Raw genomic sequence first — 15111 nt, 5'->3', positions numbered from 1 at the left:
ATTTTTTCATCATCATTATTAGCTAACTTTTCATCACCATCAGTTACCTTTGAATCATCATCATCATAGCAAATTGAAAGTTGTATTAATCACCATTATTATTATCACTATCATCATCATCATTCCTTCCCCTCCTCATCATCACTATCATTCCTTCCCCTCCTCATCATCACTATCATTCCTTCTCCTCATCATCATCACTATCATTCCTTCCCCTCATCATCATCACTATCATTCCTACTTCTCCTCCTCATCACTATCATTCCTTCTCCTCATCATCATCACTATCATTCCTTCTCATCATCATCATCACTATCATTCCTTCTCCTCATCATCATCACTATCATTCCTTCCCCTCCTCATCATCACTATCATTCCTTCTCCTCCTCCTCATCACTATCATTCCTTCCCCTCCTCATCATCACTATCATTCCTTCTCCTCATCATCATCACTATCATTCCTTCCCCTCCTCATCATCACTATCATTCCTTCTCCTCCTCATCATCACTATCATTCCTTCCCCTCCTCATCATCACTATCATTCCTTCTCATCATCATCATCACTATCATTCCTTCTCCTCCTCATCAACACTATCATTCCTTCTCATCATCACTATCATTCCTACTTCTCCTCCTCATCACTATCATTCCTTCTCCTCATCATCATCACTATCATTCCTTCCCCTCCTCATCATCACTATCATTCCTTCTCATCATCATCATCACTATCATTCCTTCTCCTCATCATCATCACTATCATTCCTTCTTCTCCTCCTCATCACTATCATTCCTTCTCCTCCTCCTCATCACTATCATTCCTTCCCCTCGTCATCATCACTATCATTCCTTCTCCTCATCATCATCACTATCATTCCTTCTCCTCCTCCTCATCACTATCATTCCTTCTTCTCCTCATCATCACTATCATTCCTTCTTCTCCTCATCATCACTATCATTCCTTCCCCTCCTCATCATCACTATCATTCCTTCCCCTCCTCATCATCACTATCATTCCTTCCCCTCCTCATCATCACTATCATTCCTTCCCCTCCTCATCATCACTATCATTCCTTCTCATCATCATCATCACTATTATTCCTTCTCCTCATCATCATCACTATCATTCCTTCTTCTCCTCCTCATCACTATCATTCCTTCCCCTCCTCATCATCACTATCATTCCTTCCCCTCCTCATCATCACTATCATTCCTTCTTCTCCTCATCATCACTATAATTCCTTCTCATCATCATCATCACTATCATTCCTTATCATCATCATCATCACTATCATTCCTTCCCCTCCTCATCACTATCATTCCTTATCATCATCATCATCACTATCATTCCTTCTCATCATCATCATCACTATCATTCCTTCTCATCATCATCATCACTATCATTCCTTCTCATCATCATCATCACTATCATTCCTTATCATCATCATCATCACTATCATTTTTACTTCTCATCATCATCACTATCATTCCTTCTCATCATCATCATCACTCTCATTTCTTCTCCTCCTCATCACTATCATTCCTTCTCCTCCTCATTACCATCATCATCATCATCATCAATGCTCATCATCATTCCTTCTCCTCATCATCACTATCATCCTACATCTGAAGCATGAATTAAAGACAGAGCCAGCTTTAAAAACAGCACACTAATCCCAACATTCACACATCCATCCATACGTCATTCAACATTCATCAAACTCCATTTCATATTTACAGAGAGGGAGAAAAAGTTATATTAAAAAAGATATTATTTTTTTTTTGTATATGACTCTCTTCATAAGCTGTGAAGGGAGATTAGTGTGTGTGTGTGTGTGTGTGTGTGTGTGTGTGTGTGTGTGTGTGTGTGGTGTGATGGGAGGGCAGGGGAAGAGAAGGAGAGAAAAGGGAAGGGAAGGGAAGGGAAAGGGAAGGGAGGGGAGGGGAGGGGAAGGAAAGGAAGGGAAGGAAAAGGAAGGGAGAGAGGGAAGGGATGGTGTGGCACAGACGTACAGTAAGACCTCACTATAACGGACTAATTAAGCCATTCCGAAAACCGCGAAATTCGGATAAAAGCAACATCCAGACTTCCCTCTGCTAACCTGGACTTCTTCCGATATATCAAACATTAGTCCGGATGGCACCAACGGTTTATAAACTGTTTTGACTACCACTGCGGTACTGTACTGTGTTATACCTTCACTACAATAATCCAGTGGTATAATATATATAATAATACTGTACTGTATTATATCTTCACTACAATAATCCAGTAGTATAATATATATAATAATACTGTACTGTATTATATTCAATACAATAATCCAATGGTATAATATATATAATAATACTGTACTGTACACTGATAAACATGTCTTTTATTTACCTTATTGTAGTGAACACAGCTGAAGTGGTCAGGCAGTCCGGACCGCTTCTGGCTTTATCGGACTTTTCCCTCGATTCCAATAAAAGCAAATTCCGGTTTATTGAAGCCCGTTACATCGAGGTGTTACTGTACTGTGTTGAGTACTTTTGTTTTGTACTAAAGGTGTAAAATGGTACCAGGGGAAGTACTGTGCTCTGAGAAAGTTCCATACCCTAAGAAAGTACTGATCTCATGTAGTGTGCCCTAAGTACCACCCTCCTGAAAAAGTAATGATCTCAAGTACTGTGTCCTTGGGAAGTACTATGGCCCTGTAAAAGTACTGTCACATGTAGAACACCCTGGTAAAGTACTGTGTCAATGCACTGTGCCCAAAGGAAGTACTGCTCCTGAGTACTGTGCCTTAAGGAAGTAGTACACCCCTGAAAAAGTACTGTACTGATCGCAAGTACAACAACCTGGAAGAGTACCGTGTCGATGTACTCTGCCCTCAGCAAGTACTATATTTGTGTACAGCGCCCTAAGGAAGTATTATGGTCCTGAAATAGTACTGACCCCATGTACTACAACCTGAAAAAGTACTGTGTCAATGTACTGTGCCGAAAGGAAGTACTGCTCCTGTGTACTGCACCCTAAGGAAGTACTGCTCCTGTGTACTGTGCCTTAAGGAAGTACTATGGCCCTGGAAAAGTACTGATCCCATGTACAACACCCTGGAAAAGTACTGATCACACATACTACACCCTTAAAAAAGTACCGACCCCATGTACTACCCCCTACGGAAGCACAGTGCCGGAGTACAGTGCCAGGACACTTACGGTAGGGGGCGATAAGTTGGTGCAGGTTGACCCTCTGCGCTCGGGGCCGATGGAGGAGTGTCTGCGGATCGGGAGGGAGCCGGTGGAGGTCTCGCCAGGGGAGGAGGCAGAGGAGTGCGCCACGCGGATCTTTGGCGGCATCATCAGTTCATTGTCAGACAGCCGGCGCCCGATGGTGGCCGACTGGACCCGCAGCAGGTGAGAGTCAGGCGAGGACGGACCTGCTTTGGGTCGTGGAAGGCGGGACGGAGGGTGGGTTTGGGTTGGAGAGGAGAGGAGAAGAGGGGAGGAGAGGAGACAGGAGAGGAAAGGAGAGGAGAAGAGGGAAGAGGAGAGGAGAGGGGAGAGGAAGGAATGAGTGGGGTTGGGTTGGGATTAAGGAGGAGAGGAGAGGAGAGAAGAGGAGAGATGAGACGAGAAAAGAGAAGATGTGACGAGATGAGGAGAGGAGAGGAGTGGAAGGACAAGGATTGAGTGAGGTTGGGTTGGGATTGGTGAGGAGGAGAGAGAGAGGGAGAGAATAAAGGAGGAAAAGAGAGGAGAGGGGGGAAGAAAAGAGGAGAGGAGGGAAGAGGAATAATACAAATAAGTCAGACATGGAGGCAATCTGCAACAGAACTCCAAAATCTACATTAAAAAAGAAATATCAAAATCAAAACTATATATAATTTACTACCTTAACACATTCCCTTCAATCCTGTTATTCTGGTTACTCTAGGGCCTTATTCTCATTGTTTAAGCTCCCTAACACCTTTTCATATGTGATTTATTTTGCTTATTACACCTCACTGTCCTCTGCATCACATAAATCCATCCAACTGCCATACTCTGCATAACTAGTATATAAAAGGATGTTACCCAGCCATATCCAAAAATAAATCACCGATGAGGAGGTGTTTGGGAGCTTCCTTACCCAACAGGAATACCGACTTATGTTTCGTCCTCTCAAACACCTTTTCCTTGGTGATTTATTTTTAGACATGGCCGGTTAATATCTTGTACGTTACTTATGCATAGTATGGCGATATTAGATTCATGTAATGCAGAGGACAGTAAGACGTAACAGGCAAAATAAACCACTAAAGAAAAGGTGTTAGGGAGCTTTCAAAACCAAAAAATTATCAGCATTATTCATGAAATCTGTCAAAATCCTGTCGCCTGGAGAAAAAAAAAAAAAAACTCACTAGAAAATGAATTAGCAGTTATCCTGTGTTGAGGGCATGGCTCAGTCTGCTGATGTGGGTGTATAGCAGTGGGTGTAGATGAAGCAGGATACACACTGATAACAGTGAGCCATTCCCACAACACATGAGAAATTACCTGCTTTGTAAGATAATAATAATAATAATAATAATAATAATGATAATGGATTGCCAGAATGAAAAAGAGTAAAAGCACATTGTATCTAGCCACTTATAATAATAATAGTAATAATAATAATAATAATAATAATAATAAAGACTGAGAATGTTAAAAAGTATATTATACCTCATATCTAGCCACTTATAGTAGTAGTAATAATAATAATAATAATAATAGCAATAATACATCACCAGACTGAGCAAGTTAAAAATTATATCTGGCCCCATACACTAATAATAATAATAATAATAATAACAGATCACCACCAGACTCAAAAAGCTAAAAAGTATATTATAAAACCCAGCCACATAGACAAAAAATTCACACTGACAACGGAGACAGCAAAATTGTCACCACCGACAAGACAGACTATGACTGGAACACATTTGAAAAAACTTTAACACGACAAAAGACATCACACACTTTGGAAAACATTTAAAAAGGCGAGATATGAAATTAGAGAGGAAATTCACACTGAGAAAGAAGACAGCAAAATTTTCCTCATTATTGACAACAGAAAATTATTAAAACACTTTCTTTTAAAAATTGAACACGACAAAAAGCATCACACACTTTTTAAAACATGTAAAAATGCAATTTCAAAAATTTCAGAAAATTCACATCGGGAATGGAAACAGATAAATTTCCCCCATTTCTTGACAAGACAGAAAATTATTGGTACACTTTTTAAAAATCTGAACACGACAAAAAACACCAAACTTTTTAAAATACATAAAAAATTTAGACGCAAAAAATCCAAAAACACAGCAATTTCAAATGCAACTTTATTTTTTAAATATATATAGTATGTAAAACAGTAACTTTAATCACAAAAAACATTCACTTTAGAGACGAAATTACACAAACACGTAGCTTTCCAAAAAACACGACGAAAAAAGCGTCAAAAAACGTCAATATGAAGGGAAGATGAATCTGTGTGTACATAAGAGAAAAATAAAGCCACAGGTATGTGTCTACCTCTATAATATATCGGAATAAACTAAATATCTTTAATAATATACTTCTATTCAATATGTAAGTATACCGTATCTATCTATCTATAGTCAATTGCCATAATCCGGTAAGGGGTGGCCATTTGTCTTTGAGTTAGCTGTTTTACGGGGAGGGGCACTAACCCTCCGCTAACCCACTTGCTGACACGTAGGGAGCACGTATGGGTTGGTTATATGGTTACCACCCAGCGTTGTAAATGGTTTCCTGGCTTACAGGAAACCATTAGGCTTGTCACTCAATGTAAAGCCACCTGAAAAGGAAAGAAGAGTAATAAAAAGTGACAGGAAAGATGGGAGAAATAGGAAGAGAGGAGGGCAGGCACAGAAAAAGAATGATAAATGTGAAGGAAGAAGTAGGCAGCACTACATCAAGTGAGTGGATGATGGTCGCCATCACCTACCACACTAATGAAGTATTGTATATTCCTAAATTTTAAGGCTCTATGGATATCTACAGTATCTTTTTCTAGACTAATTTGGTTAACTTACCTGCTAATTAGTGGGCTAATCAAGGTGTCACTGCTGTCTCTTTTTGAACACCTGGGCTAAAAGTAGTCTCAAGCAAGAGTTTTGTTACACCCTCTCAAAACTGCATCTATAAACAGACTTACAGGCAGTTTTTCACGAAGTACACGCATTCCAAATCATGAAGTACGAGGTCTGTCCAAAAAGAAACCAAACTTTTTAAATACCACACCAACTGGCTGGCATAGTGTGATTGTGATGGGGGTGGTGTGTAGCAGCAACTTTGTGCATCAGCCCAGCACCAGCCCCATCATGCCACGCCACTCAGTCATTGACGTACATATGGTCATGCTATGCCAGCTGGCTGGTGCACTATTTTTAATGCCCGCTGGACTCATCACTTCACATAAAGCAATACACAGGCCACCCCTGGCCACGCTGAGTGCCTAATGTAAGGTGATGGGTCTCTGCGCCATAATTTCAAGCATGAGGAAGCGTCAGTGGTCTCCATGGGAACGCTGAGTCTCCTCTACGCCACCAGGAGCTGTTGCCAAACCCTGCCACAACACAGTTGCCAAATACTACAATTATAGTAATTCAGTTCTCGTTTGTAGCCCAGCAATGACAAATTCACACCCGTCTACCTCCCACGGTGCTGGTGACTTATTGTCACCCTCACACCCATCCATGAGGTGCAGATTACAAAAAGACAAGGGTGATGAAGAGTTTGAGCTCAGAAACACTTGATCTGATTACAAAAAATCAACCTGATTAAAAAATAATAATAAAATAAAATAAAGCAATGACTCAGGGAAGATAATCAAGATTGATGAGATTTAGCGCAGCGAGGGGTTAGAAAGTCTGGTGTCATCTTGGACAGACCTGGTACACACATTTCAAAACTATCCACTTCAGCATCAATAAAAAACAGAATTACACTGCAGTTTTTTCATGAAGTACAGAGCTGAAACTTACTCTAAAACTATCCATCTATAGCCAGACGCCTTAATCCTGTAAGGGGTGGCCACAAACAAATCCACAATGTCAAATCATGAGTTATACACCTATACTCAATCCCGTCAAGCCATACCCTGCACCTCTCCTTTAGCTGCAGTGAATCTTAGTGTTCAGTGGCAATCAATTATTCCCTTATACTAATCTTCAAACTGTGTAGCCTACTAGAAGACTCACTAGAATGGCAGAGCTGACACTAGATATGCAGACTAAGTAGACTCCTGTGAACCTGTATACAGTAAACTCTCAATTATCCGTCATTGCAGTATCCAGCCCAATGCAATATCCGACGCTGCTGGCTCAGATCTATTAAAGCAATACCCAGTGAAATTATGCAACATCTGGCGCTGAAATGGGATGTAATCGGCAGTTCTATGTAACACCCGGCGCTGAGGCGTTTCAACCGGTTCATAAACGGTAGCCAACCAGCGATGTATTACTGTACTGAATCATTACTGTATTGTATTTTATGCTTAGTTATCATCTTTTACTCATGGGAAAGTTTTTAGGATAGAGGGTTGAGATGGATAGCAACACAACATCTAGCTCAACACTGAATGTCGAGCCGATGGAGGAGTACTATGAAATATCCGGTGTTTTATTTGGTGCAGGGATTGGCTGGATTACAACGGATAATTGAGGGTTGACTGAAATAGAAAGAAAGCCCTTGCTGTTAGATATATAGATTGCACATTTAGAAAGGAATGGATATCACTACAAGCGGGTCCGGTTATACGAGCATATGCTATACAAGAAAACGATATAAGAAATTGAGAATAAAATATACCAATGATAAGAGCACCCGATACATCATCACCATCATTGCCAGACGCCATGTATCCCAAACGGGGTGGCCAAGGGCTCAGAGTTAATTGTTTTACAGGGAGGGGCACTAATCCTCCACCAACCCCACTTGACACGTAGGGAGAACGTTATGCCAACAGCATCTGGTGTTCCCAGGCGGTCACCCATTCAAGTACTAACCAGACCCAACAAAAAATGGATGACATGAAGACTGGGCAGTACCAGAAAGAGACTGATGATGCGAGAAAACAATGATACAAGCATCCACTCTAAGAGGAATGGATGACACGAGGAGTGGATGGCACGGTAGTAGAAAGAGACCGATGCTGCGAGACCAACGACACGAGAAGCAGAGGATACGAGAGGCCGACGAAATGAGAAGCCAGTGATACAAGAAGCCGATGAGAAACCAACTAACAAGAAACCGATGATACAAAAATGGGCAATACAGATTCAAATTTGGTGATGCCAGCAGGGTTACTTATGCCAGATTTGCGACCTCTTTTTTCACTCCGTTATAAATTTACTTTACTTCAATCCGTTATATGAATTTCTTTGATCTTTTTCGTCACTCCGTTATACAAGTTTCATGATGTTTTTCTTTGACAATCCACTACATAAGTTTTCGCCATCTGATCAGTCTTCCATTAACACATCGTACTCGTATAACCGGACCCGCCTGTGCTACAAAGCCAACTACCACTACTAGAAGGCCAACAACACTACTAGGAGGCCAACTACACTACGAGGAAGGTGTATCTCGGTGCCTGGGGGTCAGGTGTGAGGAATTTGGTCCCATATGCACGAGTACCGCATCAGGCGCTGGCATATACACTGGGACTTGTAAATACTTGTAAAATAAATATAAGTAAATGCTTGTAAAAACTTGTAATGGATTCAAATTCTCTCTTGCTTATCTCATTTTGTTTTTGAAGGCTCCAACAAGCTTGCATGAGTCTACCTTGGTCACCTAATTGTGGCTCTCCATTCTGCTTGATCTCTGGCAGCCTCCCTACTCAGTCCCTTAGTCACACTCAATAACCTCATCCCAAGTGTGTTACAGTCAACCTCTCGCAATCCTAATCCTGACATTTACACTTCTCACTTTCCACCCCCACAGTGACGTCACCAGGGGGCAGATTTTGGGGGGCTATAGCCCTGGTGTAGGTAGAAGGGGGGGCGAGCGAAGCAAGCCTATGCAGCTGGGGGGTACGGGGGGGGGGGGGGCGCTGTAAGCCCCCCCGGAAAATTTTTCGGAAATCGAGCAGTTTTAGGGTCATTTTTGAGGCCTATAGATGAAGAAAAAGTAAAATAAGGTCTCACAGGCTATTACCAAGAAACTTATAGGACACGTGAATATTGATGGGCCTAATACCAGGTGTCAGTAAGCCTTATGATATAACGTGTACAAGGTAATTGTATAAAGCTTTTTTGCAGATATTAGTTTTTCTTCAATTGCTAGTATTATGTGGTATCATAACGGTTTCTTAGTCTTACCATATTAAATGTGATAATTCAAAGAAGCTCTTTATTCAATGTATAAAGATATAATTGCCAAGATTTATCTTCCATTACCGGTACTGTGATAGGAAAACAAAGCCAGTCACAAAACAAACAAAAATTATAAAATATTATTCTAAAACCAGTAACTGCAATTCATAACGCAATTACATTATAAAACCATTTTGATAAAACATCATTCATTCATTCATTCATTCATTGCCAGACGCCATGTATCCCAAACGGGGTGGCCAAGGGCTTAGAGTTAATTGTTTTACAGGGAGGGGCACTAATCCTCCACCAACCCCACTTGACACGTATTGCAAAAAAGAAATTGTATTCTATAAAAACTGATACCCTCCTATGCACTGACATAATGCAATGTGGATTTTTCTTTTCATTTATTGCACAGTATTACTTATCTATCTATCTATCTATCTATTGCCAGACGCCTCAATCCCGTTTGGGGTGGCCACAAACAAATCGCCTCCAAGTCGCCCTGTCCCCCGCCATTTCACTGCCCTGCTCCCAACTCACACCTCCCTCTCTCACATACCTCTCCACCCCATCCCTCCATCTCATCCTCGGCCTCCCCCTCCCTCTTCCCCCCTCCACCTCACTCACATACACTCTCTTCGTCAGTCTTTCACCCTCCATCCTCTCCACATGGATGAATGTAAACTAAAATTGCAGTTCATTGCAGAGACAGAGTTTTAGCCTACTTTCCCACTCTGTACGTTTAGGACAATATATTTGCAACAATGATAAATAGCCTAGGCCTAGCCAATTTAAAAATCAATCAATAAAAAAAAATCCTGGCCTAAGCTTCCTAAAATGACTACTGAAATAGTTTGCTATAGGGCTACTTAAATATGTCTGAATGGGGTCAGCTTTGGGGTTATCTGGGGTTGCTTCTGGCACCTCATTCCCAATAACAGCCACTTTTTCTTGGCACTCATGAGTCATCTTTGGAGGTGCGAAAGAATTTCCTTATGTCACCCTGTCCCTGAGGATTTTTCAATGACCCTTTCATCACCTGAGTGGCTGCTGGCTGATATCCGCAAATGTATTATTGTAGATGAGCCTATAAAAGGGAAATGACATTCAGTTCTGACAGTCGAGTGTCAACCGAACCAACCAAGTACTGCTGACTCTTTGTATAGAGTATAGGCTAGATCTCATACCTGTAAGAACAAAAATGAACAGGTACAGTGAGGTGGCTAGCAATATACCGGAACGTAGTAACGTCTAAACAGCCACTGAAACCAATACATTCAAATAACACCGAAAACAACACAGGATTTAGCCACAGTTCACACACACTTCTCAATGTAAACAAACATTCCGAGTTCCGATACTCTATCTATCTATCTATTGCCAGACGCCTCAATCCCGTTTGGGGTGGCCACAAACAAATCGCCTCCAAGTCGCCCTGTCCCCCGCCATTTCACTGCCCTGCTCCCAACTCACACCCCCCTCTCTCATATACCTCTCCACCCCATCCCTCCATCTCATCCTCGGCCTCCCCCTCCCTCTTCCCCCCTCCACCACACTCACATACACTCTCTTCGTCAGTCTTTCACCCTCCATCCTCTCCACATGGCCAAACCGAGACTCTGAACATTCGAATTTGTGAACAATTGCATAGATCAGATATTTTAGACTGCATAATCCAATTTTAAAGCTCCGTGATTAATATATACCATATTATATATTGTAAATATATAATAAGCCTGATAAATGTAATACAGTCTTGGATATAAATATATTTCAAAGCAAACCAAGCTTGGAAAAAGTATATGGAAAACAAATATATTATAACTATTATGAATTGAGTCATAGGTTTACGTAAATTGTGAATAACTAATCACATTATATAGCTATAAATAATATTGTATTAAACTAATATGGATGCACGAGTAAAAGTGGATTGGCGGTAGGGGGTTGGGGGAAACTTAGGTGGGTCAATGCCGAGCTGCAAGCATGCTATGTAAGCTGGTGATTTTTTATTATTATTATTTTGGGGGTCTGCAATTTTGGGGGGGCTGAGTCCTTGATTTGGGGGGGCTAAGCTCCCCCTAGCCCCCCCCTGGTGACGCCACTGCACACCCAACTGTCATCCTCCATCCTCTCCACATGCCCAAACCATCTCAATCTACCCCTCCTCATCACAACACCAATACACTCCAGTCCCATCCTTCCTCCCAAACCATCTCAATCTACCCCTCCTCATCACAACACCAATACACTCCAGTCCCATCCTTCCTCCCAAACCATCTCAATCTACCCCTCCTCATCACAACACCAATACACTCCAGTCCCATCCTTCCTCCCAAACCATCTCAATCTACCCCTCCTCATCACAACACCAATACACTCCAGTCCCATCCTTCCTCCCAAACCATCTCAATCCACCCCTCCTCATCACAACACCAATACACTCCAGTCCCGTCCTTCCTCCCAAACCATCTCAATCTACCCCTCCTCATCACAACACCAATGCACTCCAGTCCCATCCTTCCTCCCAAACCATCTCAATCTACCCCTCCTCATCACAACACCAGTACACTCCAGTCCCATCCTTCCTCCCAAACCATCTCAATCTACCCCTCCTCATCACAACACCAATACACTCCAGTCCCATCCTTCCTCCCAAACCATCTCAATCTACCCCTCCTCATCACAACACCAATACACTCCAGTCCCAGCCTTCCTCCCAAACCATCTCAATCTACCCCTCCTCATCACAACACCAATACACTCCAGTCCTATCCTTCCTCTCAACTCTTCCATCGTAAATCCAGCCCCCCCAGGCCTTGTACTCAGGGACGCACTGCACATCCACCTAATCATTGTCATTTCTGTACGTCTGAGCCTGCGAATATCCTCTTCCTTTACTGCCCAGGTCTCACTACCATACAGCATTACACTCCTAACACATGCTGCATACAAAGATCCCTTAGCATGGAGGGAGAGTCCTCTCAGTGTCAGGAGAGGCAACAGCTCCCTGAACTTCTTCCAACCACTCCTCACCCTAGCCACATAAATAAATAAAAGACGCATCTAGAGCATTTATAACTGTGTATCATAAATTTGTGGTTAAATACGTTCCAGCGATATGCCATATACAATCCCCTAATAAAAATAAAGAATGTATATCATTTATTACTCTGCCCATCATAAAATTAAAGCTAAATTAGTATCATATATTTCAAGTCAAATTTAAAAACGTTCCAGCGATACGCCAACGCCTGACGAGGCTCAAAATTTCCAATGGTAATATTTATGGTTTTAAGAGGAGAAATATTACACAGTCCAATTTAAATCCATAAGAATTTTGTAAACAGGATGAGAATTTTGAAAAACACCATAATTTTTAAAGACACCGGCATGCGACAGGACTAAAAACCTTAACCGCCATTTTGTGGATGAGTGGAGGGCAATTAGTGCTTTTAAAAATTTATCATATACTTTTAAATGTTGTCTGATATATTTTGGACTTTGGAATGGAAAACTGTTCATCGGAAAATATTGATGGCTGAGTTGGTGGTGTAAAAGTGTGAGGAAGTATTAGGTGTGTGTGTGTGTGTGTGTGTGTGTGTGTGTGTGTAGCAGTAGTAGTAGTGGTGGTGGTGGTAGTAGTTGCAGATGTGTGTGTGTGTGTGTGTGTGTGTGTGTGTGTGTGTAGCAGTGGTAGTAGTAGTGGTGGTGGTGGTGGTGGTGGTGGTGGTAGTAGTTGTAGATGTGTGTGTGTGTGTGTGTGTGTGTGTGTGTGTGTGTGTGTGTGTGTTTACCTAGATGTAGAATAGTGTAGAAGTAGTGGTGGTAGTAGTTGTAGATGTATGTGTGTGTGTGTGTGTGTGTGTGTGTGTGTGTGTGTGTGTGTGTGTGTGTGTGTGTGTATGTGTGTTTACCAAGTTGTTTGTTACAGTACAGTAGTAGTAATAGTAGTAGTAGTAGCAGTAGTTGTAGATGTGTGTGTGTGTGTGTGTGTGTGTGTGTGTGTGTGTGTGTGTGTGTGTGTATTAATCAACTCCAACATTATCTTTTAAACACACACCAACCAACGTCATCCACAAAACAGCGTAATATTACAACCAGACAACAGCTGTGCAAGACTAGCCATTGTCAACATTCAAACATCATTTATACTTATATATATATACTTTTCTTTTAATATATACTTTTTCTTATAGGTCAAATCTTCACCCAGGGGACCAAACCACAAAAATTAATTCCATATGTAAAACTTCAAATCATTTCTTTAACAATTACATGTTGCTATACTCTTTTAACTCCAACTTGGCCTAAAATTGCCATCTCTCCATCTTGAATACTGAGTTCTTGGACAGTAAAACAGTACCCTCGCATCCAAGACGGTTTTCTCCGAGACTTTTCGTGTCCCAAGACAGAGGCCATATATAGTAATCCAAAATATTGCAGTGACACAGTTGCATACGTCCAATACGGGAGCAACGGTTCACAACAGCCCGTATCCAAGGAGAATACAGCAATGACCGTCTCACCCACTCCAGCACGGTTCCCATGCCCGGGAGAGTGATGTGGTTGCGATCTATCTATCTATCTATTGCCAGACGTCATAATCCCGTAAGGGGTGGCCGTTTGACTTTGAGTTAGTTGTTTTACAGGGAGGGGCACTAACCCTCCACCAACCCACTTGCTGACACGTAGGGGGCACGTATGGTTTGGTTATATGGTTACCACCCAGCGTTGTAAATGGTTTCTTGGCTTACAGGAAACCATTTGGCCTGTCACTCAATGTAAAGCCACCTGTAAAGGAAAGAAAAGCAATACGAAGTGACAGGAAAGATGGGAGAAATAGGAAGAGAGGAGGACAGGCACAGAAAAAGAATGATAAAGGCTAAGGAAGAAGTAGGCAGCACTACATCAAGTGAGTGGATGATGGTGAGAAATAGGAAGAGAGGAGGACAGGCACAGAAAAAGAACGATAAAGGGTAAGGAAGATGTAGGCAGCACTACATCAAGTGAGTGGATGATGGTGAGAAATAGGAAGAGAGGAGGACACACACAGAAAAAGAATGATTGCGATGTTGCCCAATAAAATACTGGCATCTGGTAACGTGATGTGCAGGCAGGGCTTGCTGTGTCTCCCTCGCCAGAACATCGTGGACACACACACCGTGTGTTGCACTCGGCATTTGCTGCTAAGTTATTGCCTCTTCTTATGTAACCATGCCTAAGAAACTGTCAGCTCACCCCCTGAAGCACAGACACACACTTTCGTTTCGTTTCGTTTCATTTTTAAAGGCTCCAACATGCTTGCATGTGTCGGCCTTGGTCACCTAATGGCGGCTCTCCACGCTGCACGATCCATTGCAGCCTCCCTGTTCAGTCCCTTAACCCTGAGGTCACACTAAATGACCTCGTCCCATGTCTTTCTCGGTCTACCCCTCATAACCCCACCGCCAATATTAACACTTCTCACCTTCCCCACCCAATTATCATCCCCCATCCTCTCCACATGTCCAAACCACCTCAATCTACCTCTCCTCATCACAACACCAATACACTCCAGTCCCATCCTTCCTCTCAACTCCTCCATTGTAAAATTTGTTTTGGTGCCACATAGGTCAAGCTTCGTGTTTTAAGGGATGCTTTTTGAAGATTTTGTCAGGTAATTCTTTCAATAAGGTCTTCTGTTGGTCCAAGACATTTCTCGTCCAAAACGGGACCCTCATGCAACAATAATGTCATCTCGGACGCGAGGGTACT

The 15111-nt window shown here is 42.0% G+C and overlaps 1 protein-coding gene across 1 annotated transcript in view; it reads right to left on the bottom strand.

Moving 5' to 3' along the window:
* bma (SCY1-like protein bma) overlaps window positions 1–15111 on the bottom strand; it is a 137036-nt gene that overhangs the window by 49187 nt on the left and 72738 nt on the right. Inside the window, exon 10 of the mRNA XM_080269091.1 lies at window positions 3200–3420. Coding sequence (XP_080125217.1) covers window positions 3200–3420 — 221 coding nt within the window. The remainder of the gene's footprint in view (window positions 1–3199; window positions 3421–15111) is intronic.

This window comes from Coenobita brevimanus, chromosome 31 (genome assembly GCF_032717465.1).
Source record: "Coenobita brevimanus isolate Jiangsu-jjx chromosome 31, ASM3271746v2, whole genome shotgun sequence".
Classification (NCBI taxonomy): Eukaryota; Metazoa; Arthropoda; class Malacostraca; order Decapoda; family Coenobitidae; genus Coenobita; species Coenobita brevimanus.
Note: the sequence above shows the minus strand (reverse complement) of the source record. Positions and strands in the feature narration are given on the sequence as shown.